The sequence below is a fragment of the Leuresthes tenuis genome, unplaced genomic scaffold (genome assembly GCF_036924035.1).
Source record: "Leuresthes tenuis unplaced genomic scaffold, fLeuTen1.0.hap1 SCAF_10, whole genome shotgun sequence".
Classification (NCBI taxonomy): domain Eukaryota; kingdom Metazoa; phylum Chordata; class Actinopteri; order Atheriniformes; family Atherinopsidae; genus Leuresthes; species Leuresthes tenuis.
In genome coordinates, this window is record NW_027325364.1 from 3,748,765 (window position 1) to 3,774,687 (window position 25,923).

Here is a 25,923-nt window from a genome sequence, read left to right on the forward strand (position 1 = left end):
TACTGTCTCTGAATTGCTTTCCAAGAACCTGGAATATCTTTTATTGTTGCAGTTATCCCTTTAACATGAGTAATGAATTCACTGAGATTATATTTTAAAAGATGAGCACACTAAACCCCATTTAAAGGGCGATTCTGTGCATCAGGCCACCGCATCGTCAGAGTGAGAGCTGCAAGTTTTATATCCTGTCCAGTGAGCCAATGAGTGTGCATTAAAGTCATAATAAGCATGAAGCGCTGACACTGCCATTTCCCAGAATTCCTGCTGGAACTAAGGTAATTAAGAAATGGCAAGAGGACAGGTATTAATTAATTTCCAGTTTAAGGCCTGACAAAGGTTGATAAGACACCCATTGGCACACACAGAGGTAATTGTGCTAATTAATCTGTGAGTGGTTAATCGGCTAACAGAGTGAGTGGAGAGTTGGGCAGGGAACTTGAGGACGTTATCTAACACTAAGGTAATAGTTTTCAGAAGAGTTTGCTTATCGAAGCAAAGCGATTACAGTCTCTGACACATAGTTATAGTGCCTCTTGGTTGTGGTAATGAATGCACTGGTGCTGACCTCACATTTAACTTTGAAGTGTTACCAGAGTTTGAGGCTAAAGTGCACTTGCCGATTTGCTAATAGCAGGAAAAAAGTATTGCACCATATCATTTTGCAGTCTAAAATGTCTATAAAGTGCAGTAAAAATGCCTCCAAGGTTCCATTTTTTTGTTCTCTGAACAACGGGCTTCTACAGAGTTAGCGACTGAATGAATGAACGTGTGCTATAGCTCTGTTAGCTCATAGCTGCTGTTATGTGGCTACTTGCAGCTAAAGGAGAGCTAACGGAGGGATTTCTACACAGGCACTCTACTGGGACCACTTCATCTACACGCCCCCCTGCAGCACAGTTTATTCACTCCGTGCTCTGTGACAGTCGGCTAACTTCACACAGAGTTTGCTGCTGATAGTTTTGTGCAACATGGCAGGATATTTATCAGATTTTGACAACGTGAACGAAGACTTTGATTAAGATGGACGTTCTTACCGGAGTGAATGAGCTGCGCTGCAGGGGGGCGTGTGGATGAAGTGGTCCCAGTAGAGTGCCTGTGTAGAAATCCCTCCGTTAGCTCTCCTATAGCTGCAAGTAGCCACATAACAGCAGCTATGAGCTAACAGAGCTATAGCACACGTTCATTCATTCATTCTTCTTAAAGTATTGGTGAAATAAAGACAGGTAATGCCTTATTTAGAGGCTGCATCCTCTAAGCCCCGTTCACTCCGTTATATGGATCTCCAGTTATCTAAATATCTTCCGAAGGACGCCGACTTTCACCAAACTGTTCTCGGTGAGTAGATGAACCTATTTCATGACAGAAATAAGGTCCAGGTTTAAAAATACCGGAGTTCCCCTTTAACAGTCATATTTGTCGCTACGCTCCTAATATGAGGCATTGGAGAGCTAAAACAACACAGCTGACTCCAATGAATGACTAACCTCATCAGCTTGTGATGGAGCTCTGCAGCAGCCCTTTAACGACCTATTCATTCAAGCCAGGTGTGTTGGAGCAGGAAAACTTCTACAACATGCAAGGGTGGGGAAGTCCCCATGATTGGGATTGTGAAACGCTGGTCTACATCATGAGGGTGGAAAGCCTATTTAAGACGATTAAAAAGGTAAAACCCAGACATTTTCATTTGATAAATTAGGGATTAAACGTCAGGCATTACCATGTCTAGAAATCATTTCTCCGTTGATCAAATGTAATTAAATGATTCATCATCAGCGAATCCTAGGAAATCTAGGATTAGTGTGTACTTTGAAGGTGGGCGGTCACTAGATGGCAGTGCAGCATCAAATGGGAAATGAACACGCTTCTCAAAGGCAACAGTGACATGTTTTCACAACTCAGCTAATCTATAAACAGGATGCAATGAATTCTGGCACAGTCGCTCAGCTCCAGCTCTTACTGGATGTCAGGAGACCTCCTGGCACAGAGACCGACAGTTTGTGTTGAATCTAGCCCAACCGGAACGCCGTTCCAGTCATGGAAACAACATTTGTTATGGTGTAAACTTCATTCAAAACCCGCCTCTCTCAGCAAACTGTACTGCTGTGTATCATTACCTCTGGGAGTTGGAGTGACGCCTCGGGGACGTAACACCCTGGGTCACAAGTTTAATATCCAAACCGCAGGCTCACTTTGTTCCTGACCATCTTTTAGCAGCTCTCCCGTGGCTCCACAGTCTGCCTAAAGAGCCATTACTGCCTCCTGTAGTGAACAGAATGGAGATGGAGTTTGGGGTTTTGGTTGGAGGCAAAGCCCTCCTCTTAATGACCTTACGCTCTCCGGGCTCTCAGCTCATGACTTATAGATCGCACTGGCTGTGTTGACTCAACTGTAAATATAATCTAGTTCATGAACACCACAGGGATATTATGATGTGTGCCGGCCGGTGTTTTTATGTGAAATATTGATGCATGAGGGACGGCTTCGGGGCTTGAATGGCATTGTTTTGATCCAAGGATGAAATAAACGCTCTTATTGTGTTTTTGGGGTTTAATAACTATCAAGTTGATCTATTCTGAGGGTTAAACTGTAATGAAGGTAATAACCAGATGGAGCAAATCTAAAAGACAGATCTTTTCACTGAGGGAAAATGTAAATTTGGGTCCACATGTCTCATCTGGCTGCTGCATTCTGCTTCTGTTTGATATTTTCATTGTGTTCAGGGTTACTTCATCTTTCTGTATTCGTCCAAGGCCATCAAGGATTGCCCTTGTGCAGCAGTATAACTCAGCATTCAAAGAACTTACAGAGCTGGAGGAGGTTTTGAAATACAACCAATGTATCTTATCACTCTCTAAATATCTGGTAATGCCGCTGTTAATAACTCCAGTCTTGAGCTCGGATTTATTTAATCATCTTAAATTTGTAAACCAACGTCTGGAGGATACTTCAATAGGAAGATATAAACATATTTTTCTCCGACTTGGAATCACAATTTTACTTTAAGGCATATTTGTAATTAATAATGGCCGAAAATGAATGGATGAAGTGCAGAAGAGGGCGGCTGGCTCTACGTTGTCCATTAATTATTGATAGTTGGCGCCTCTCAGAGCTTGGAATCATGGTGATCAGTAAAGTTTTTCATGAGCCATAACTTGGTTTCGCAGGTAATACCTGAAGGTTTGACCCTGTAATATTGGAATGGAAACATTGTGCCTATTCCAGTAAATAGGAGGAGCCCAAAAAGCGAGCTGGCAGCAGTAGACTTGTATATTACGCTCAGCTGACAGAACCAAAGCTTGCATTATATTAAAAAGCCAGTAAAATCATGTACATATGAAGTAAATATAACTCAAGCGTATGTTTAACGGTAAGACCAGCGGCTGTTGTTGTCCAGCTGTAAAACTGTCACCAAATCTACAGACATTGGCTCCAGCCTGAATTAGCGAGCTGAAGGGAAAACTGGATGTGAGACTGTTGTTAAAAGTTTAGGGAGGCAGTGGGTTTTCTTGTGTTCTGGCATTGTTGCTCGTCATCACAGCTGAAACCCTCGTATGGCTGCCAGCAGAAGGATGAACTTTTGTGTTTTGGCCAAAAAGGGATAGCCTGGAGCAGACAAAATGGCTTCTTTCATGATAATGACTCTAACGAGATTCTCGTGGCTTCACAAAGGACTGACTGATGTCCATAAGTACAAAAACACTGATTTATGCTGCTTTATGCCTGTTTTACATTTTACTGAACTGGGTTTTAAGAGGATAATCATGACCAAAACATGACGCTGTTAATGTAAATTACGTGTTGAGATCTTTTTCCATTCTTTGCTAATGTTAACGTATTCAAACGACTGATATCAGTGATTAAAACTGATCCAGGGCATTACCTCATAACCCTGAGCAAGCGTTTATCTGGGACTACTTATTTCTGACCTGGGCCTCTTTACATCTTGGCTAAAAACATACTTATTTCAGATGGCTTTTAATACCCAGTAGTATGGTGACACTTTTATATTATCTTATTAAATTTTGCTGTATTTTATTGCGTTTACTGTTATTTTATTGTTTTGTACTTATTCTTTTCTTTATTTATTATCTGCTGTAAAGCACTTTGGTACACCGAAATGGATTGTTGTAAAGGGCTGTATAAATAAATTACATTTACATTTACTTACAACAGAACACCAGCAACCAATCAGAATCAAGTTGCTGCCCATTCTGTGATTAAAAAATGGGTCGACTATGGAAAGGGTGACGTTTTATACCAGATCCTTAATTCTAATTAAAGTGTTTTGACTTTAGAATGAAAGCTTTTATTCGTCCTTCTTTAGAAATAAAAAAGCATTTGCGTACCTAAGATTTGGGGATGGATACTTGCTCCACTAAGCGATTACTTTCCTCCACCTCCAAAGAAATGTCAGGCTGAATCTGAACCGCAAAGAAAGCGCGTGTTCTCAGAAAAGTGGTTGCAGGAGGTTTCAAACTATTGATGAACGCACAGAGATGTGCAGAATATGCCGTGAAAATCCCTCTCTGGCGGACAAAAACGGCGCCTTTTATACCGGTACTAAAAACTTTAGTCAACCAGGTTTTGATGAGCATGCCGATAGCAGAAAGCACCAGAAAGTAGTTCAAGTACAAGGGTAACTACAAGCCCTGAAGGATCATTTCTTGGTACTTTAGCATCGAAGAAAAAGAAGAAAAGAGGCATGTACACATTAAATATAAATCATTTTATAATATACAAATTGTACAGATGTCATGAACAATAGGAATGTAGACATACTCGGGTTAGCAAAGATAAAGAATACTTTTTGTTCCTCAATAGCAATGCAAGTGACAACGGCACATGATCAAAGACACTCAACATTCAAAATGGCAGCCGAGGTGAATAAAAAAAACTCACATCAGAGACAAAAATCTAAGAATACATTTTCCAGAGGCTGTGAGCAAGCTAAAGTGACAACACAGGAAGAAAAAAAAAAGACTCCTATTGTATCATGTTCTGTCATTTTTACTCTGTCCATTTCACATCATAATAGCACACAGGAAATGAACCATTACATTTTCTTTTTTTACAGCATTACCAAGAATGATTGCACCAGCGCCACTACTGAGGCTCAGAGACATAAATGCTGATATAAGACAGAGAGGTGTACGTATCCTTTTTTTTTTTTCTTTTTTTTTTTTACATGAAAGAGCTGCAAATGTATTTTAAGTCTAACATTAATCAAAGGTCTCCTCCTTTTCACGCACGGCTAAGTTAACATGGTTCGGCATCGTTTAGCTGATTAAGCGGCAGATTCCGCCTCACTATTCTCTCCCTGTCTGTGTTAATATGATACCAGACAAAAAAAAATCCCAATTACCCACAGTTTCTGGAGTGTACTCATGTCAGAGGTTAGACTGCAAAGCAACCAATCAGAGCTTATCAGGGAGAGCTGGCGTCCTGAAGGCCGTGGCATCAGGATGAGCTGATGCAGAGCCTGTGCTGACTCCTGCCAAGGTTACAATCAGCCATGTTTGTGGCTGGAGTTGAAAAATAGTCGTGTCACTTGAGATCACCTCGTTGCTTATTTGATTTTCCAGAATCTGCCTCCACAGATGAAGAGGAATATGATCGGTCTGTTTTGTACTTTTCTTTCATCATGCCAGAGGGGAATAGGTGTCACAGCTTTTAGATGTAGAGTCGCACACAGAGGGAGGAAGGTTGGAGTGAATTCATATTCAAACTAGTGAGAATGATCAATTTAAATGAAATAAGCTGACATGGATCCAGAGTAATTTCTCAAATATTCTTAGAATACTTTATTTTGTCTTATAATCAATTTTTGTCTGTCATATTTTGACAAAAGTGAATCAAATAAAGTGTTTTTATTGAAGCAGAAGACTAAAAGACCGAAGTTGCAATGTTGTTAGTTATTAGCCGTGTGTGTGTGTGTGTGTGTGTGTGTGTGTGTACAGCTGTGGAAAATCCATTCTGACTCAAAAATGACCCTTAACCTCGTCTGCCATTAGCGATGACCTCATGCTCGTAGTTCTGGTCTCCGTGATAGTGGAGGGTGAGAGGACAAGGAGCATATGCTTCGAGAGGTCACATGTGCCGCGACCCCTCAGCTCAAAACCAACAACAGTCCTCAGGAGGTAGCTCAAAGCGTCAGTCAGCAGTACATTTTTGCAAGCTTTAGCGGAACAGCAGAGGCAACACGAAGACCACAGCAGAAGTCTCTTGACTTGAAAACAGAACATTCACAATAAAGAACGTGTGAGAAATAAATCCCAAACATAACACCTTCATATGGACAAACACTTTTATCCTCCTGTGTCTAGCTCCAGAAGTAAAACAGGAAACATCCTTAAAATACCGACAATGACTGGAGCAAAACCTTTTTGTTTGAGTATAACAAACATGTAACACTTAAATCACCAATATGCCTCTAAAAGACACCTCTAATAGCAGATTGTGGGCCATTTACAGTATAGTAATAAGGCTAAACTGGTCACAGTTTCATATTCTACTCTACACAAAAACATTTGCCATTTTACATTGAAAGAAATCTCAGCGGCAGGTGAATTAATCCCCACAATGGAGAGCATTTATTCAGCATAATCGATCTCATTTCTGTGTAATTCTCGAGTTTTTCCTCCACAAAGGAGCCAATTTTCATTTACGCTTAGAGAACAAAATGGCCAAATTGTGACAAATTATAGCCTGTATGAAGCAGGACAGAAAGTAGTTTTATAACAACCAAATGCAAAATGCTAAATAAATATGTTTTTCTTCTGAGACATTTAATGAGTAATGTGTTTGCAAAATGACTATTTCTGACAAACTTGTCCTCCTCAGTGCAAATTATTCCTCAGGACATCACAGTTGAATGTGAGGCTTGACATGTTGAGGTGTTTTGTTGTCAGAGCCTCCCCCAAGAAGTGACCCCCATTATAAATGCATGATTACTGACAGATCCCCCACTGACAAAATCCATTAGCGAGCCACGGAGCGCTTTGCACCGTGAACGTCACCGTCTCCCCCCTGTTCCACCTTTGAAATGGAAAGCTACACGATGCCATGAAACGGCACATTATGACTTGGTTACTGTCAGAAATGGTGTCTGGTAAGAGGTGCTTACAGAGCTGGAGGGAAATGATTTGTGGGGTATGTTGGACGCAAATGGCTGTTGCTTTAAATGAGCCTGCTTATTTCTTTGATTTAACTCTCCTAGACGCTGTGGTCTTTCTCTTTCGTTACCTCTTTTTTGTACCAGCGTCTCCCCTCTCAATCCTCAGTTCTGGGTTCAACACAGTGATGCCGTGTCCTGAACACGCAGCTTAACATTGTTTCCACATGAACATTTGCTGTTTTTTTTTAATTAAACCTTTACATATGCTTGTAAAGCTAACTGGGGATATCTAAATATGGGTTCTGCCCTTGAGATGCAAACATTCAGCTGACTTTAACGCCTCTTATCTGACTTGGCTGTAAATATGGAACATTCTGTATGCAAGGTGAGCGTAGCGCACCAAACCAAAGAGTGATTATCAACTCTCTTCGAAGCACTTGATGGCTTACAGCTCAGCGTAAACAATTATCTACTCAGCCTACTTTGGATTGCCTGTCGCAACAAATGCCATTCCCCTCACCTCTACCAGCGTTCTTCTCCGAATTCCCTCCACATCCTGACATGGAAAGGAACAAGGAAAGGTGATCCAGTCTGGGAGGACCTTTTGGTGGGTCTGCACGCCTTTTATATTGTCAGTCGGGTGGCCGAGGCAGGCCTGAGTCTCGTCAAGATTCTGGAGCTGACTTGCCTTCTTAGCAGCTTCCTAAACTGGAATGAGCTGGTGCTTTATCTGTGAAGTCCCTGACAAGAAGAGAAAAGCTCACCGTGCTCTGCTCCAACTATCAACCCTTTTTTAGACACACTGCTAGTTGACTCTGCATTACATGCAAGAATAATTCCGCTCCCCTCGCCTCCTTAAAGCCCTGATCATCCAGCAAGTGGCACAACTAAATCGATCTCTTAATCTAGAAATCTGAGCAGATTGGTCATATCGTTGAAGTGCTATTTAGTGAGTTGTTGAAGGTGGCGAGACAACTGATTACAATATCTTATCAGCGTCAGGGCTGTTGACTCTGCCTGACATTTAATTTCAGTTTTGTAAACTACTCAACAGAAGAAGTTCAAGAAAAATGGGAAAGATTAATAAGGATTTTTAAAAATGAAGCTTCCAGAGCTGACGAGCAAGCTAAATTAAATCCAGCTTGTCCTCTAAAAGGACAAAACATCCCAATATGATTCAAAGGATGTTATTCTTGGCACGAAACCTTTCCTCTTTCTTGAGCAGTTCATGCCCTGACAGGGAGCTTCGGGGGGCAGGGGTCAACTGCACAAAATGGCGTTTTCAAAGAATCGAGCTTGAACAGCAAAATTTCTGTATTTTCAGTGGAGGCATGACCAGGCCTTGAAGGTTAATCCTCATCCCGTTTCTGCAGTGACTCCACACCAGCGTCTTCTGTGTTGGATACATTCAGGATGTGTGGTTATACAGCAGGACTGATGTCCAAAGTTTCATGAAATTCTTCTGTAGCTACAATGTTGCAGGTTTCTGGGGAATCGTATACGAGAGATGGTTGGGATTTGGAGGATGCTGCAGCGATGAGGAACAAAGCCCCATTAATTTGGATCAGGGACAACACTGTTAACCAGTTCAGACTATGGGGAATCGAAGAGGTAGGGTGGGGGAAAACCTCGACTTGAGCAGTTTGGTGCTACTCTTGAGCCTCCTCTGGGCTTTGATTTGTGGCCTGTGGATCTGCCACAGTTTCCTTGGCAATAACCTCTTCTGTCTTGCTTTTAACTTCTTCACCTTCGTCTTTCTCTTCATCCGTCTCTATCCCATTTTCTATCACACTTTCAACTTCAGCAGCGCCCTCGAGCTCCTTCTCTTTGGTCTCGCTTTGTGTTTCGACAGTCGCAACAGTTTCAGTCACTTCCTTGACCTCTCCGTTCTCTAAAGGCTCATCGTTCTGTTTCGATCCCTCTCCATCCACTTCCATCTCGTCTTTTTCTTCCTCAGTGCCATTTTCTGCTCCTTTGTCTTCCACCTCCGCTGCTCCATCTTTCTTTATGACGCTCTCTATGCTGATTTCAATCCCTTCTTCAAGTTCTCTTTCTCTCTCACACCTCGTCTCCTTTTCTTTCTCACCTTCACTTGCTGTTTCTACCTCTGCTGGAATCGTGGTTTCAGCCACATTCTTCACGTCTTCCTTCTCAACCTTTTCACTGTCCTGAATCTTCGAATCTTCGGCATCTTTCTCAGTTTTTGTCTTTTTCTTCTTGTTCTTCGTTGTGTCTTTGATGCCGTTCTTGTTGGACTTGCTTCGAGGCTTGAAGATTAATTTCTGAAACATTCACATTTGCATGTTAGTTCAATAATTCTGTTGACCAGAAAGCAGAATGCACAGACTTAATTAAGAGTGGATCTAATATTGCAATGGGATTATTGATGCTGAGAAGGAAATTGGGGCCATTGTGAGGGGAATTATTGGTGGCCTGGATGCCTTCAGTCTGACTAAGCAAGCAAAAAATGAATTGAACGTGTCCTCAGTTGCATGAAGAACTTCTGTAGGTTTCTACACACTGCAGGGATAGAAAAGACTGAGGTAAACATTACAGAATTGGGCATGAAAATCTTGTTAATGCTAGCATTTCCACGAGTCTTAAGACCTATTAGATATGCTGCTGTGATGGGAGATTAAATTTAGGTCACAGAAAGCATCAACACGAATTCATTCCACTTCAGAGAAAGGTTAGCTTTAGAGGTTATCAGCATAGCTTAGAGTTGTCAAGAAAGCATTACCACCCCTGGTTTCCAAAACAACACATTTGTCTGCTGCAGGAGAATTCCTCGTGTCTGCTGAGGGTTCACATTCATCCACGCTGTGTCTGTTTGTCTACGTAAAACAAAAACAGCTGCGGGGCTGGGGCTGGGATAAGGTGATGTTGGTCTTAGATGATGAGGAGGTGAAAGAACGACTGGTGGGAGATCCTTCAATAGCTAAGAAAAACAGGGAGAAATGTGAGGTGGTGTACCTTGGTTTCCCTCCTCTTTCGGCCTAAGACGGGTCTCTGCAGGAAAACAATCTGTTTGGTGGACAGACTTCCATCACTGAGGGATGAGAACAAGAGAAAAATGATCAGTTTAAGTCTTTCATCAAACATATTTTATGCAGATTTATCTATAAATTTAAAAAACCTGTCAAAATGATCATGAATTATTGTTTTTCAGTGCTGGAAAATGTGCTGCAAACCTCGAAGGTGAATTTAGCAGGAGTACAATCCTGTGGAAACACACACACACTCCTTTTGATCATCCATCAAGATAGTCAAACGACGGCTCATGCTTCACACTTTTATCAGACACATTAAGGCTAAAGGCTTAGACCTGCAGCACAACCTGTCATCTGTCAGTGTCATATTCTCCCTTTGTTGTACTTTACATTTAAATCTTGCTGGAAAACAGAAGGTGCACCTACTGAGCCTCCCCGGCTGCTCTGACTGTGTGTTTTTTCTCTTTTCTGCTCCCCAAATATAATCCTCCTTCCTCTGCACATGTCACACTCCTGTGTTCTCTGGGGGATAATCTGCACAAGTACTCACGCTGACAGATTAATGGTGGCAGGAAATACAGATTCTTTTCTGAGTCGCCCTTTCGTCTGCTCATCTTTGTTACGCACAGCCCGTTTCTTAGCAAAATGCACACTCACCAAATAGCTGCCAGCTCAGGTTTAAACTCTTAACTGCTGTGACGGTCTAATTTGTGACAGGTTTATTGTTCCTTTCTGTTATCCTCTCTACTTCTGTGTTGCTATTATTGGAGGTGACTGAAAAGAAGATATGTTCCTCAGTAACAGACAGAAAAAAGTTGGATGCTTTCTAAAGCTGAGCTGCCCGCTCAGCCTTGCACATGAGGAAAGATGGCAGGTTTACGATCACTGCAGAGCCCTTAAAACCTGCCACAAATCTCCCCCTTCTCAGCTTTAAATGAACTCGCACAGGGCTCACTATCTGAGCCATCCAAAGCCTACCACAACCGCTTTTTCCATTACCTCGTTCCTTCCACCATTTATCCATAAGCTATTTTCTAGGCTGTCAAGAATGCTGGACGGCTTCCTGGTGAATCAAAGCTGATAACTAACCAGCAAAAAGCCCCAACCCATTAAACTAGAAAGGAGTGGATGTCTTAGAAAATTACAGGCCTTTACTGAACCTGCTTTGGGCTGTCACTGTCAGCCTCACTATCATAACTTGAAGCTGTACAGAATGTGGATTTTGTGTGTGAATGTACCTGTAAGACTGTAAGGCGACCACACAACTCTGCTACTGCTGGACATTTCAAATAGCTCCCAGAATGCAAACTGGTAGCCACACAGCAAAGAGTGTATGTTGGGCTCGTATACCTTCAATAAGAACTTCGTCTGAACCTTCCCTCTTCTTTGTTGTTTACTGTTCCGTGGTTAATGCTGAGAAATTTACATTTACTGTAGTTAATGGCTCTAAAATGTAATTACCATCTACATTAATTGAATGTGGCGAACATGAATGCCTGCTCTGAGACAACTACAAGAATTAATGTTGTGTGGAGAAGCTGCTGAGCACCCGTTCGCATTAATTTCAGACGCCGCTGAGATGGCTGACACTTATCCGACCCCTTCACATGAAGCGCAGCCTGGAAACCCTCAGACTGCCAACAGCGAGCATCTGTAAATTTCTTGTTAAAAATGAAGTTGCCACAAAAACAAGTTGCTAATCTGAAATAGATCATCAACCATTATTTCAACGTGTTAAATGTTTTGGAGGCGCGAAGAGAAGCGAGCCCCGTCTTGTAGAGCATCTAGGCCGACTCTGATTAATTAGCCATGTTGAGCTGTTGTGTTGTGGCATTTTGAAAGAGAGAGCAGAGACGCAGGGTGTTGGGGGGGCAGAGGAGGAAAGTAGAGAGGTAATTAATCAGTTATGCTGTGAAGAAACCAGCTGAGGTGGGGCGCAGAGCATATAATCTGTCGGTGTGCTGATGGAAACACGGCATGTGTCAAAAAATACATCGAAGTTTGTAGCTGAAGGAAAACTGATCTTACAGTATGGCTTCATGCCTGCAAACACATTGAAAGAGTTACAACCAAAGGAATCCCCTCTGAGATCAATTTTCTAAAGAGATTCATAGTCTGCGACAAAATGCTCTCTAAAGTCTAGCCAGAGCATAAATGAGGGGTTAGCAGTCTGAAGGTGACAAATCAAGAGGGGATAGTAAAGAGTTAAAGTCTTATCGATGTCATGTTTCCCTTTAGGCTTCCTCTTGCTGTTTAGTTCCATATACAGAAGGATTCAAGTAAAACTGGACTCAAAAGACATCCCTGCTCACTTGAATTCAATTTTCCCAACTGCCACGTGAGCCAAAACTGTTTTTGAATCTCAGTTTGGTGTGCAGCCCGCTGCATGTACTCAGCAGTGTTTCCTCTGCTGCCCACTGGTTCCCTCACTGCTTCACATGAGGGGCTTTTGGACCAAAAAGATGTGAGGAAGCTGATGGTAACTGTGCAGCGATGCAACTCTAAATATCTTTAAGGATCTCCGGAACACTGCTGTGCCAAAACAGCTGATCAGATGTATGTATATTTGTATAAATGTGGGTTTATCCTGGGTTTAACCTGCACCTTAAGTGATTTAATTTGCTTTGCTTTGACACTAACCCTGTTTTTCATAGAGGAGAACAATTCATATTTAGCTCTCCTGACCCCTCGGCCACGTTGCACGCGTCAACATGTCCTTTGACACTTTAAATGTAGAATACAGGCAGTTCTAGGCTTCATCTTTCAAATTGTTCTATCATAGCGAATTGTTTAATTGCTCATTATAAGATAAAATTTCATGAATAGGATTGTGAAACTGAAACACCCTGAATAAAATAAACACTTTAATGGCTGCCTTTTGTCCCTGATCACATCTCACACAAACTATACGTGATGTTTCTATCAGGTCTGAAGACGATTTCTGTTGCTATAGCAACAGCTTAACTGATTACTTACATGCATATATTCATTTTCTCATTATTTTTTTACTTTGATGCTCTATCTTACTGCACTGGGCAACAAACAACAAGCTGAGGAACGGATTCTGTTTTAAAGTGTGTCTGAGAAGCCACGACGCCTTCCACCATAAGCGGATGTACACTCATACGGCACGCTGGGAGTAATGAGTCAGCACAGGCTTAGTTGAGGAACCGTTGCATGTCTGTGAAGAGATTTTCCACCAAACAGTCAGAGCTGCTGCCTGTAGAAGCAAACAGCTGCAGCAGCTGTGCTGCACAAAGCTCAGCTCAGACTGGGAGAGATTTAGGTTCATTTCTGCGGGGAAAGCTGTCGTATTTCTTTGAAAAATAACTAATGCATATTACATTTTGAACTTTCAAAGGAACACTGTGGAAAATAAGCCAGTTGATAGTAACTTTAGATCTTAAGACCCACTGTACAATCTTACTTTCAGCTTCACTTTCCTTTCTAATTACTTAATTATGTCATTTTAGACATATATTAATCCTCATATTGTATTATTCATCGAAATGTCCTTATCCGTTTTAATCCAATCACAAGATAAGAAAGCTGCTGGCATGATAATGCATAATATAATCACATCATTTGTAATAAGGATAATTAGATACTACTTCAATGGGCTCTTCTGCATAATGATAGCTTTTATTTTCAACACAGAAGCATATTTTTCTTGTTACTTGTGGACTTGAGTGTAACTTTTGCTGTTGTTGTTTCCTCAGCTCAAACAAGCATGTTACCTGAACACCACAGTGGATTAGCTCTGTTCTCAGGAGACTTCTGCTTGTTAGTGCGATAACAAATCTCCATCTTCTTGAAGTTTTTGAGTGTTCAAAACTGAGCAAAAGGGTAATCAGTGACTTTCTCCAATCATCAGAAATTTAAAAGCCAAAACAGCTCACTGAGTGCATCAAGATTAGATTTAAATTGATCAGAAGTTGAAAGTGCAGAGCACTTTTTCCCCAGATAAATAAAAGTGAATCACAAACACTTGTAGTGACTGTTCTTGCAGTTCCTCGAGGCTGCCAACAGAGGTCGTTAGAAGTCAAACATTATTCGACACAGTCAGATGAGAGTGATCACCTGTTCGTTTTTATCACAGGAGTTGGCAACACGCAGGTGAGTCTCCATCCAAATGTGGCCAGTGACTGAAGCAGGGGAACGTAATCAGCCTTCACCTGCAGACCCTGCGGAAAAAAAGATGTCCGTTACAATCTGCCATCAACCAAAACAACTTAAAACTTGAACGCAATCCTTGTTCCTCTCTCCTTAAAGTGTTGAGCATGCAAACATATGCTGCGGAGGGTTCATTTCTGTGAATTCAGAGCTGCGTGGCGCTAAAGCATGACGTGAAAATCGAGCTTTGAGATGCTGCGACTCGAACTCCCAGACTGCCACGAGTCAACACAGCAACCATATTTATTCATGACAAGCGTTTGTCAGCGCCTTCAGTGTCCTTCAGCAAAAAGACTGCTCATGTGAAACTGCTCACGTTAAAGTAAACATTTTAATCGTGTTTGCACGATTAAACGGAGTTAAATGAGCCGTAGTTGCATAGCCTTAATGATGGATTCAAACCAAGAACAAACATTTTAATGGTTATTTTGACCTTTAACTGAAAAAGATTAGTTCTGCAAATTTCAGAACACACACACATTCTGTTCAAAGAGGAAACGTGTGGCTTGTCAGCGTGCTATGATTGGCATCTGCTGAAAATGGAAAACCACAGCGCGTGTCAGTAAGATTTCTTAAACCCACACAGACACGCAGCTGCCAACATGTTCAGACACCTCTTATTCGCCCCGGAAATCCTCAAGATACAGATGATGCAAAATAATAATCATCTGAAATACAAGCGAGGGAAGAGCTTTCAGGCCAATACACCCTATCGCATGAAATAAAGACCGTTACACTCTCTGCAGCACAAGCGCTGATGTGAGTCAAGAAGGCAGTGAACACGAGGAAAGTACTCCACAAATCTTTCAAGTCTATTCATAGTGCACTGATCAGCTGTATGAGAAGAGAAACTTGAGAATATATCACACCTACGCAGCATACATTAGCTATGACTGTACTGCGAAGTGTGAAAATCTTCTCTAATTAAAGCTCCACCAGCCAAGATTTTCACAGGGGTGTACCGTTTCATCCGCCTTCACCAGCCTTTGTTCATTTGTCCTGACTTACATTCAGGAAAATCAGTTGGTAACTAACCAGCTGGGCGAGTAATATAGTGATGGACATGATATGTGGAGTTTGCTTTAGTTTGCAAACACATTTAGCTGAGTTTGGTGCTGTGTTGCAGAGGCTTCTCATGCTCTGACGTCTGGAAGTCGAGCAACAAACCAACAGCAAACATAATATTGGGTTACAGCTTTCCTAAATATGTTGTAAGTTAAAGATCTATGAGAGATCTATGGAGGGTATATATTCAACACATGGAAGATCATACTTATTGTACAAGGCAGGAATGCAGGTAATAGCACCAGAATCTCCTGAATCTCGTCACAGAAGTGAAAACACGAAGAGGCAAAACGAATTCTGGGCAAGTGATGACCGAAAACATCACGTGTCCTTCTGTTATACACTGATCAACCAGTGTTCTGCATCCTGGCACTCGTCCCAGCAGTAGACCCAGAAAAAGCTGCTTAGGAACGACTAAAAGAACAAAACAGAGTTTGAGGTGTCCATCTGACCTCCAAACTCATCAGATAACATGGGATCTGATGGCATCTGCAGGAAGCAAAACCCACTCTGGGACACGTTGTCCACACCCTGACTGGTCGGAGCTCTTTTAGTTGCATGTGGAGGAGCGATTCTGTAAGAGGCAGTTGTTCATAATGCTATGGCTGATTGATAAAGATGCTCGATAGTGGCTGCATATGAGATATAAATGATGTTTCACTCTCAGATTCACTCAGATTTTGTACCCATAAAACTTGGCACTTAGATATTTTTCTTCTTCTTTCTTTTTTATATATTCTTTTTTAAATATTCTGCTAAATATTCTTTGATTAACAAATGAGAATGTGTCCATAAAAGTTTATTTGCACAACAAAAACCCATAAAATGCAGCGTAAGTCCCACCACCAAGTGTCAAAGATCTGTAATGTTACATAAAGCTCATAGTTTCCAAAACGCGGGTCAGAAAAGGCGCGAAAGCCCGACCTTACATCCTGAAAAGCGGGAGCAGAGGTGTTCTGCTGCAAGAAGGCTTGAATGTCCGACCATAGTTTCCAAAACGGGTCAGAAAAGGCGCGAATGTCCGACCATATATGATCAGAAGCGGAGGTGTTCGGCTGCAAGAAGGTGTGAATGTCCGACCATAGTTTCCAAAACTTAAGTCAGAAAAGGCGCGAATGTCCGACCATACATCCTGAAAAGCGGGAGCGGAGGTGTTCTGCTGCAAAAAGGTGTGAATGTCCGACCATAGTTTTGAAAAAGCGGTAATATTGCCCATATTTGGTAAATTTATTTAAATCATCTGTCGCCGTGGTTCCTCATGGGTTAAACAATTTCTGACCCTTTCCTTTCTTGAATTATGCCATTTTATTGTCCCTCGCATCCTTTCTCTCAGATGAGACAGAAATTACTGTCTCTGCGGCATCATAGGAGCAATCCCATCACTGCGATCCAAAGAGACAATAACAAAAGAAGCTCTGGAAGAGCTTCAATAAGAGCAAAGAGGCACAGGTGCATACTTTGACATAACTGATGCGATATGGTTTCATTCATAGTAGAATTATGGTGTTCCCAAAGCTTCCCATGTGGGGCCATCTAACCCGTCTACAACGTAATCCACCCTAGAGGTATGCGTAATGGCGAGTCTCTCCTAAAAACGAGCGTCCACGTTGTCCTTTTGATCGTCGTTTTCTGAATGGGAGATTTTAATCAGACACATTTGCAGTCAGCGCTCTCAGTCCCTGGAGTTTTTGATCAGCCACAGAGGGACCCAGCAGAATCTCACAGACTGGTCAAGATGATAAAATGTATGTCACACAGGCCTTACATGTGGGCGGAAACAATACATTTTCCTTAAGTAAGCAGATACATGATGATAATATAAAGAACCGATTACCTGCAGCCACACTGGTTATACTGGAGGAGAATCCATCCATCCATCCATTTTCTATGCCCACTTAATCCAACTGAGGGCTCTGGGGAGGCTGAAACCTATATGAGCTGCCACTGGGCGAGAGGCAGGACACACCCTGGATGGGTCACCACTCAACCACAAGGTCAACATGGAGACAAACGAGATAAACGCAGAATCCAGAACCACCAATCAACCTAACATGCATGTTTTTGGACTGTGGAGGAAGCCAAAGTACCAGGAGAGACCATAAAAGCCACCATTCAGCCCCAATTGTTGTCTTCATTTTCACTAATAACTGGTATAAAATGGTCCTTCGCCATCACTCCTTTTTCTCCACTAAAGCAGTCTCTGTTTATAGCTCATACTAATGAATTACAAATGGACTTACTGGTAACATCATTATGACAACTACTACAGTTATATCTCAGCTAAGGTCAACAGTATTAACAACTGAAGAAGAGATCAGGACGCAGCGTTGTTTCCAGAAACAGACCTGACTTCAGAACATGCACAAACAGCCAAAAGCAGCCACACATTTAGCTCTTGGTTGCAAAGAGCAAATAGTTAAGATGTAAAACACTGCTCCAGACCTTATGCACCCGAGCATTAGTTTTGTAAGTTCCTACAAGGAGCAGCACAAACACATTTTTCTTTGGTTTATGTTGGACTCACTCCCAGAAAAAGGGCATTATTGCAAAGCCTGACTGGACAGTAAATTGAGAAATAATTTTTCTGTAATGGCTTGCTGTTCTTTGGAGAAGGTGAGAGTTCTCCAAAGCCAGCTCTCCCTGACTTATTATGCAGGCCCACCTCGCCGTATCAGCAGTCCAGCACCGAACTGCGAGCCGAAAAAACAAAGTAATCACATCGCCATCTCTGCTGTCGATATTATCTGAATGTGACTATAATGAAGGGCCACACAGTGAGAGGACGGAGAAGCTGCAGTTTAACCACCTCGGTCAAAGCTATTTTAAAAAAGGCTTTTCCTCAGATTGTCTTCTCACAAAGCTCGAAACTTTAGGCTCTTACTTCACGGCATCTTACAGCACAAAAACACATAATAATCCTAGTTTTTCACCCCAAAACCTTCCTTCTACCTTAGCCAGACAAGCTATAGAGACCTTCCTTCTACCTTAGCCAGACAAGCTATAGAGACCTTCCTTCTACCTTAGCCAGACAAGCTATAGAGACGCACTCTGCAGAGTTTTTAGGAAAATTAACTTACAGCAGAGGAGGTCAGACTGGGGTTCAAAGTTCACACCGCAGACACCCCCCTGCAAAGCAAACCTTAATTCTGTGTTTTACTGTTCCTGGATGTAGCCGTGTTTTTGCAGACACTTGGGGTCAACAGGTTTACAGACACAGACAGAGCCCAGTAATGATGAAGCAAACAGCTTTAAAAAAGAAAGGAACATGCAGTTACTGATTCTGCCGGGCTCGCTCAACCTGAAGCGTTGTCACAGCAACAGAAGATTCTGCATCTACTTTTTAAAGTACAGCAATAAACCTCAAGTGTGTAAAGACTGGCCCCTTTTTCTTGGTCTTTATCACCCAGTTGGACGTAATAATCACCAACAGCACAGGATACTTTTTAATTATGACTTTTATAATTTTATTCATCAATTCAGTCATTTTTTTCTTACCTAATCTCTCAAGGGGCCCTTTACAAGCTTGTAACTCTATCACTGCAGCAATAACAAATCTTACAGAGGGCATACAGTCTTTGACTTTTACAAGGCATTATCTTGCTTTTGCTATGTACTGTAACCTGATAACAGAGGATGAGGCAGTTAAATAAACACGGGATCAGCCGGAGGAGCTGTTACTGTTCATCTGGCATCAGTGAAAGCTTTTATTGTGCACTTTAGTGGGAAGAATCAAAATGTAAGCATTTAATGGTTTGAGCTGATGAGTCAAATGTCTGTTCTGAGATCCGACAAGGCTCCAATTTGCACGTTTAGTTTTTAGCATGGTGCTTCGTCCTAAACATCCTCCATGATGCCGCAGCTGGGCAGTTACTAAGAGAAAATGTACCTAAATTGTCAAAAGTAAAGTTTCAAGTCCTGATTCATCCGTTTAATTCAGTTTTTAGATAATTTCCAATAAGTCTGTATTCGTAAAGAGGTCTGCAGTTAATCTGAAATCAGCCTAAATAGATGGCACCTGCACTGTGACTTTCTCTGGAAGAGGACACCAAGTTAAAGCAGCTAACATATAGATGTGTGCTTGTCCCTGCTGCTGTGAACAAAGTGGGGCTCAAAGACAGACAGGCTGTTTCTTATCATTTTAGAAACAGCATCACCTTCAACTGAAGGAGAGAAAAACATCACCTACACCCTAGATCAATAATTCCTCTCACATGGCTCCTGCGGCTCATGTAAAGCGCACACTTGGACACGTGCGTCCCAAACTGCAATACTCATACATAATCAGCTGGAAAATAGAGATCAGGTCAATTCCACGTGAAAACTTTCCAGATAACCAATTAGAAAAGGTTTCTGATGGAGTTAAACTTGAGATCTGTTTTATTAATGAGGCCCCAGGACCGGAGCTGCTCATAGTGTGGCTGTGAGATGAAACAAGCCTTTCTGCAACCAAATCTGTCATTTTATTTCAACTGAAACTCTGTGACCCATTAAATGTTTTTCCGCTGGGGCCAGCCGGAGAATATATAGAGGGAAATGTTTCTTTGATATCACTGATGTTTGCAGATATCTAAAATGAGAATCGTTTTCACTGCAGGTGTCACGAACCGCAGAAGTTAGAGCTCGTGGTTGAATCAGTAAAAATAGATTCAGACATTCTGAATGCATACGCTTATTAATTCTGTTAGGTGCACGTAAAAATAAGACGCGTGTTAAATACAGTTTGGTACAAACTGCACCCTGTAAGCCCACGCCTGCGCCTCCGTCCCGCAGCAGCAGCATCGTCGACACACTGTCTGAGAGAAAGGACGTGATCTCACACCAGCAGGAAGAGTGCAAATTGCTCTCCGTCTATGTAGGTCAGCTCTTCTCTCACCTCGCTCAGAGAGAATAGAGATATCACGAACAGGCGATTCCTGGTAACGATCGCCTCCCTGAACAGCGCGTGCACACGCAGGCAGCGCAGTCATACAAAGGCACGAGCGAGATGACTGTACATCCTGAGCAACACCTCAGGTCTGACATTAAGAAAGACAGAACTGCATGTTGTGCTTTTTGCACGGACAAACTGAGGCGAATCTACTGAACCAAGTAGACTTTGAGTGAACCTGATTTGCAAATAACCGGGACCAACAATATGTTTGCGTGTGCGCGTCTGAGGTGTCTTTGTCTATATCTTAATGGCATTTCTTCAAAGATTCCTTCCCTGCCACACAGATGCTGTGATGTGGGGCCCTAATCCCATTTTAGACATAATTTAGTTTGGAGTCCGTGAAGTGCTGCTCTTCAAAGCCGAAGACGCATGTGAATTCCTGGAATCAGTGACAACAATGTTGGCACTGTTAAGCTCCTTTCACATGCTTTGACTTTGGACTGCCATTCCGTAAATTTGAACTCCACTTTTAAGAGCGGATGTCTCTGTGGTGATGGACGCTTTCTCTAAAGTCGCCCTGCAGATTTTCCGGTTTGTCTTTCGGGTTCAGAGTTGCTACATCAAGGAGTGAGCGCGTCTGCAACGCCGTCAAACCACAGTGCTTGAAGTGGTAAAGAGAACATTTTATTTACTGATAATCACGCTACGATATCAACGCTCTTCAAATGGAATATCAACAGCTACTAACTGTATATACGCTCATAAGTGCTTTATTTTGTTTGGGAAATGAAGCAAAATAGCTAATATCTAAATCTGTCTTTAAATCCTTTTACATCTTACTGTAAGTCAGACACAGAAAAAAACAGCTCTTTCAGCTTTGAATTATTTTGCACAAACACCAAATCCATGGAAAATACGTTTTTGTTTTTTTTGCTCCAGCTGTCCTGATAATATCATAATATCCATAAACAAAACATTTCTTGTGGTAAAGAAGAAGCTCTTCACATTTTTTTCACAGCACAAAATGTTTACTTCTGTGCTGTGGTTCTACAGAGAGAAATTAATCTCTGCTGAGCTTAATTAAAGCAAAAAAACATCCATGCTACTGTTATTACTCACGGTAGAGGTATTTTAAAGGAGCTAACAAAACAGATGAACAACTTTTTCCTACATAGCTCCGTGTGTGTGACTATGTGCAAAGTAATTTCCATTTTATGTGTTGATGTTTGGGGGGTTTCTTTTGCTTTATGATGTCACTTTTGTTCATTTTTTACGTAGAAATCGCATAAAATCAAGATTAAATGCATGACTGGATAACAGGGCTAAGAGTCAATGTGCTTCTTTAGGACTTGGTTCAACTGACCCTTTAAGGATAATCATGGAAACAAACACGGTCAGTTGCTGTAGTGTTGATTTTTAGCTTCTAAAACATTTTCTCTCAACAATAGCAGGTTCTTTGCTGTGTTAATATTAATTTGGCAGCTCAAGTGGCTGTCTTTGAATTGGCAGATTGGTGGCTCAGGTTCAAAGTGTCTTTGGGCACAACGCTGACCCCTCACATTGTCCCCGGATATGCTCACTGTTGTGTGACTATAGAGAAAAAGAGCACTGCATTGATAGAGTGCAAATATATCATAATGAGGAGCTCAGTGTTTGTCTGAGTGGGTGATTGAGCGACACATTGTAGAACCTCTGAGGTCAACAGGCCCTTCATGACTGTGGATGTTTGCCAATTAAAGACCAGGTCTGACAAATGTTCTTATCTGCACAGCAAACTGAGAGCGTGCTAACCATCCACAACACGATACTCTTCAGATTTAGTTTCTTATCATACATTTTTGATCATATACTGTATTTAGCTGAAGGAGCTATAAATACCTGCAGTTGTGCGTCATGCTCTTAATGTCTGTGGTAGACCATGATAAAGTGGCTTCAGAAGAGAAAAAGTATTCATTTCTGGTACAATATTAGCTCATATATTGGTATAAGCTTACAATGGCTGTTTTAGAAAAGCAGCTAACACCTGTACTTGTGATCAAAGCTGCATACTGTACAGTTTCAGTTACTGCCTCAGTTTCAGATGCGGTAAAACAGCGTTTCTTCATCCTATTGTGATGCAAGCACTGTCTTAATATGAAAATGACAAATTAGGGGGGTTGTCTGCTTCCATTTTTGGCTAAGAATAGGAGTGGAAATAAGGTTTTTGCCCATGTGTATAGAGAGAACACACGTGATGTGACTGTACTCAGGTTTTGGCCCACAGAGAGGCAATAATACAGCAGTCTGAATGGTAATGGACTGTTTAACTGGCTTGAACACACAGAAAACAAGTCCAAAATGGGGAAAAGCTGCTGTTTCATGGATGTACTTAATGGATGAACTTACAAAAAGTAAAGACGAGGGAGACAACTGGGACCACGGCTGTGAAACATGGAAATGAAGTGAGCACTTGTGTCCAGCATGTTAGATTCATCATAAATATGGTATTGTGCAATATTTCGATATACTTGGGTGGGCTATTTAACATCTCCCAATAGTTATTGTTGCCACTGCAATGTTTTTGCATTTGACTGAACATGTGATGTTTTTAAGGCTTTATAATCCCAAGTCAAATATTTTCCCAATGTTATAAATCGAAGAGGTGACAGGAAAAAGCTTCTGAGACTATTTGTAATATGTTACAAACATGTCCGTTTACAACCAGAAAGTTGATTAGAGTTTTAAGTGTTTTAAGTCGGGTCTTTAAGCTCTGCAGAAGGCTGAGGACGACCCATTCATGTGAATCAGGTGTGCTGGAGCAGGGAAACATGGAGAACCTGCAGGGTGGGGTGCCTTCAGGACCAGGAGTGAGAATCACTGGATTAGAGTCTTCATCGCCTTCATATTATTGATAAATCCCTCTGTTGGGTAGCACCAAGCATCCAGACAGTGGTGCTTACAAGCTTTGTTTCTTCATACGTATAAATATCAACAAATTCTTTGGTAGATTGCAAAGATCCCCGTCAAGACCTGCTGCCTTTAATTGAATGTTTTGCCACTTAGGTGAGTTGTCTATATTGTCCAGATGGGACAGTGACATAGCTGCATACCCAAATTGTTCTCCAGTCACTGGGATTTATAACAGAGAACCAAAATGCACACACTGATTTATGCACTTTCAGCCATTGTGTTAAAACCACTCAAGAGTGTCATGCATCCGGCCCCTGATGTCAAAGACATATATGAAGTGAGCCACATGATGCTGGCATGTAATGTGTTGAAATTGCAGGCTGTGTCCGTGGGAACAAAAATAAAAGGAAGCAAATGCTGCACTGCCTGAATGATCTCTGCTTGTACTGCTGACTCGTGTGATTCAGTCATGTTGAGGACCCATGAAAACAGGAAAGGGCCTTCAAGGCAGAAGCAACGGTTGAGTTTGTCAAAGCTTAACCGCTGGAGGAAGACCTCAAACCACACACTAGCTGAAGAGGAGATGTCGCAGTTATAGAGTGGGAGCAACACTTTGAGTAAACAATAGGGACTTTCTTCCCTCTATCATCACGTGGAAGGTGAGATCACTGGGAAATAAAACGGTTTGAAGCACTGACGAGGCACAGCTGGAATATTGGGAAAGGTCAAGGATGTGTCTGATTGAGACATGACTGCATGAACATATTCTAGATGCCGATTCCTCTGTATCCAGCTTTCGGACTATATGAGCCGACAGAGCAGAAAAAGTGTCTCTGCTTCCTGGATATTGAAATGCTGGCTGTGAGTTTCCGTATCAAGTGTAATATGCATTTGAAATAACACAGAAATTGTGCAAGAAATGGTCTGCTATTTATACGCAATGCTGTTATAACATCTTGCACAATCACCAATAAATTGCCTGATGCAAACCTTTTGTAAATCACTTGATTAATTTGAATAATCCTCTTCCGCTGTGCTCTGAAAGGGGAAATATCATAAATACATACAAGAGGGTCACCCACAAAAAAGAATCCATCCCATCACACCGGCACTAACTTAAATATGTTTTGCAGTTCTCTTTAAATGTTCCAATTCACATCCCATTTGCAAAACATTTTAACCTTCAAATGCAGCGCTGCTTTAAGCTCATAAGATGCTTTCGTAATGCGACATATTTCCACCAGAGATGGAAGAACTTATCTCTGCCGCAGATACATTTTGTACAATCTTTAGCACGTTTTAGATCAATATGTGAAGTTTTTCTGTCAGATTTCAGAATACGGCTGGTTGCAAAACATGTTTTTACAATAATGGAGCTGCAGAGCTGAAGTGGATAATGGTGCTTTTAAAAACTAAAACTAAAAGAGAAGCGTCTCTGTATCTTGAAAACATCAGACTCCTCATGTGCATCAGTTTTATTAAGCTGAAGATGGCTTCATCTTTGAATAAAAGAAAAAGAAAAACACCTACATGGGTGTTTTATAACTCTACTGCTCCTCCACGTCTGGATTCAGAAACACCTTCCTGCTCATGTACTTCACTCATATTTGGTAATACATTTTCCTGTCGCGGTTGACAGCGAACAGGCTTACTGAGACCAGTCTACCCTGGCTGAAGTCTGATGGCGAAGACATTTTGTTTGGGTACCGTAAAGCTCAGCGATAGGAAGAGGATTTTCAGTACATCAGTGTCAAGGCAGCTCCTGCATTCCTGTATTGATTTTTCCCACAGGACACAAGAGATGAGAAGCCGGTCCTAATTGGAGTTTCATAGCAGAGACTCTTGATGAGTTATTCATTTTCAGACACTTCACCATTTATACTCTGTGGTTCTTATTCAGGTCATTTTTGCTCAGGAAACAGACGTGTTCAGGCAGGTGCTGCATCTTGTTATGGTTTTAGAAAATCTGCCTCTGTGTTTTACCTTAAAGGGGAACTCTGGTATTTTTAAACCTAGACCTTATTTCTGTATGAAATACGTTCATCTAGGAGAGCTAACGGAGGGAATTCTACACAGGCACTCTACTGGAACGACTTCATCCACACCCCCCCCTGCAGCACAGCTCATTCACTCCGGTAAGAACGTCCATCTTACTCAAAGTCGTTGTTCACGTTGTCAAAATCTGATAAATATCCTGCCATGTTGCACAAAACTATCAGCAGCAAACTCTGTGTGAAGTTAGCCGACTGTCACAGAGCACGGAGTGAATAAGCTGTGCTGCAGGGGGGCGTGTGGATGAAGTGGTCCCAGTAGAGTGCCTGTGTAGAAATCCCTCCGTTAGCTCTCCTATAGCTGCAAGTAGCCACATAACAGCAGCTATGAGCTAACAGAGCTATAGCACACGTTCATTCATTCATTCTTCTTAAAGTATTGGTGAAATAAAGACAGATAATGCCTTATTTAGAGGCTGCATCCTCTAAGCCCCGTTCACTCCGTTATATGGATCTCGAGTCATCTAAATATCTTCCGAAGGACGCCGGCTTTCACCAAACTGTTCTCAGTGAGTAGATGAACGTATTTCATGCCAGAAATAAGGTCCAGGTTTAAAAATACCGGAGTTTCCCTTTAAGACAAAGTCTATAAGCTCTTTAGTGCTGATGCTGAGAAATAATGGAACCGTCTAGAAGCTGAATACCTGTATGTTTTTTATTCATATTCCCTCATTATTACTGGATACGTGTTGTTTCGGTGCAACATTACGCTTTCGTTTTAGTTTGTGAGTTTGACATTTACAATATTAGGCCGAATATTAGGCCAGTATG

At 41.7% G+C, this 25,923-nt stretch overlaps 1 protein-coding gene across 2 annotated transcripts in view; it reads right to left on the reverse strand.

The window, feature by feature from the left end:
* Positions 1-4,707: 4,707 nt before the first annotated feature.
* Positions 4,708-25,923, reverse strand: part of LOC140315983 (raftlin) — a 120,078-nt gene continuing 98,862 nt past the window's right edge. For both annotated transcript variants that reach the window (XM_072393621.1, XM_072393620.1), the window contains exons 8-10: positions 14,185-14,288; positions 10,088-10,163; positions 4,708-9,396 (exon numbers count right to left, since the gene is read on the reverse strand). In XM_072393621.1, the coding sequence (XP_072249722.1) occupies positions 8,764-9,396; positions 10,088-10,163; positions 14,185-14,288 (813 nt within the window). In that variant the 3' untranslated portion in view covers positions 4,708-8,763. The remainder of the gene's footprint in view (positions 9,397-10,087; positions 10,164-14,184; positions 14,289-25,923) is intronic.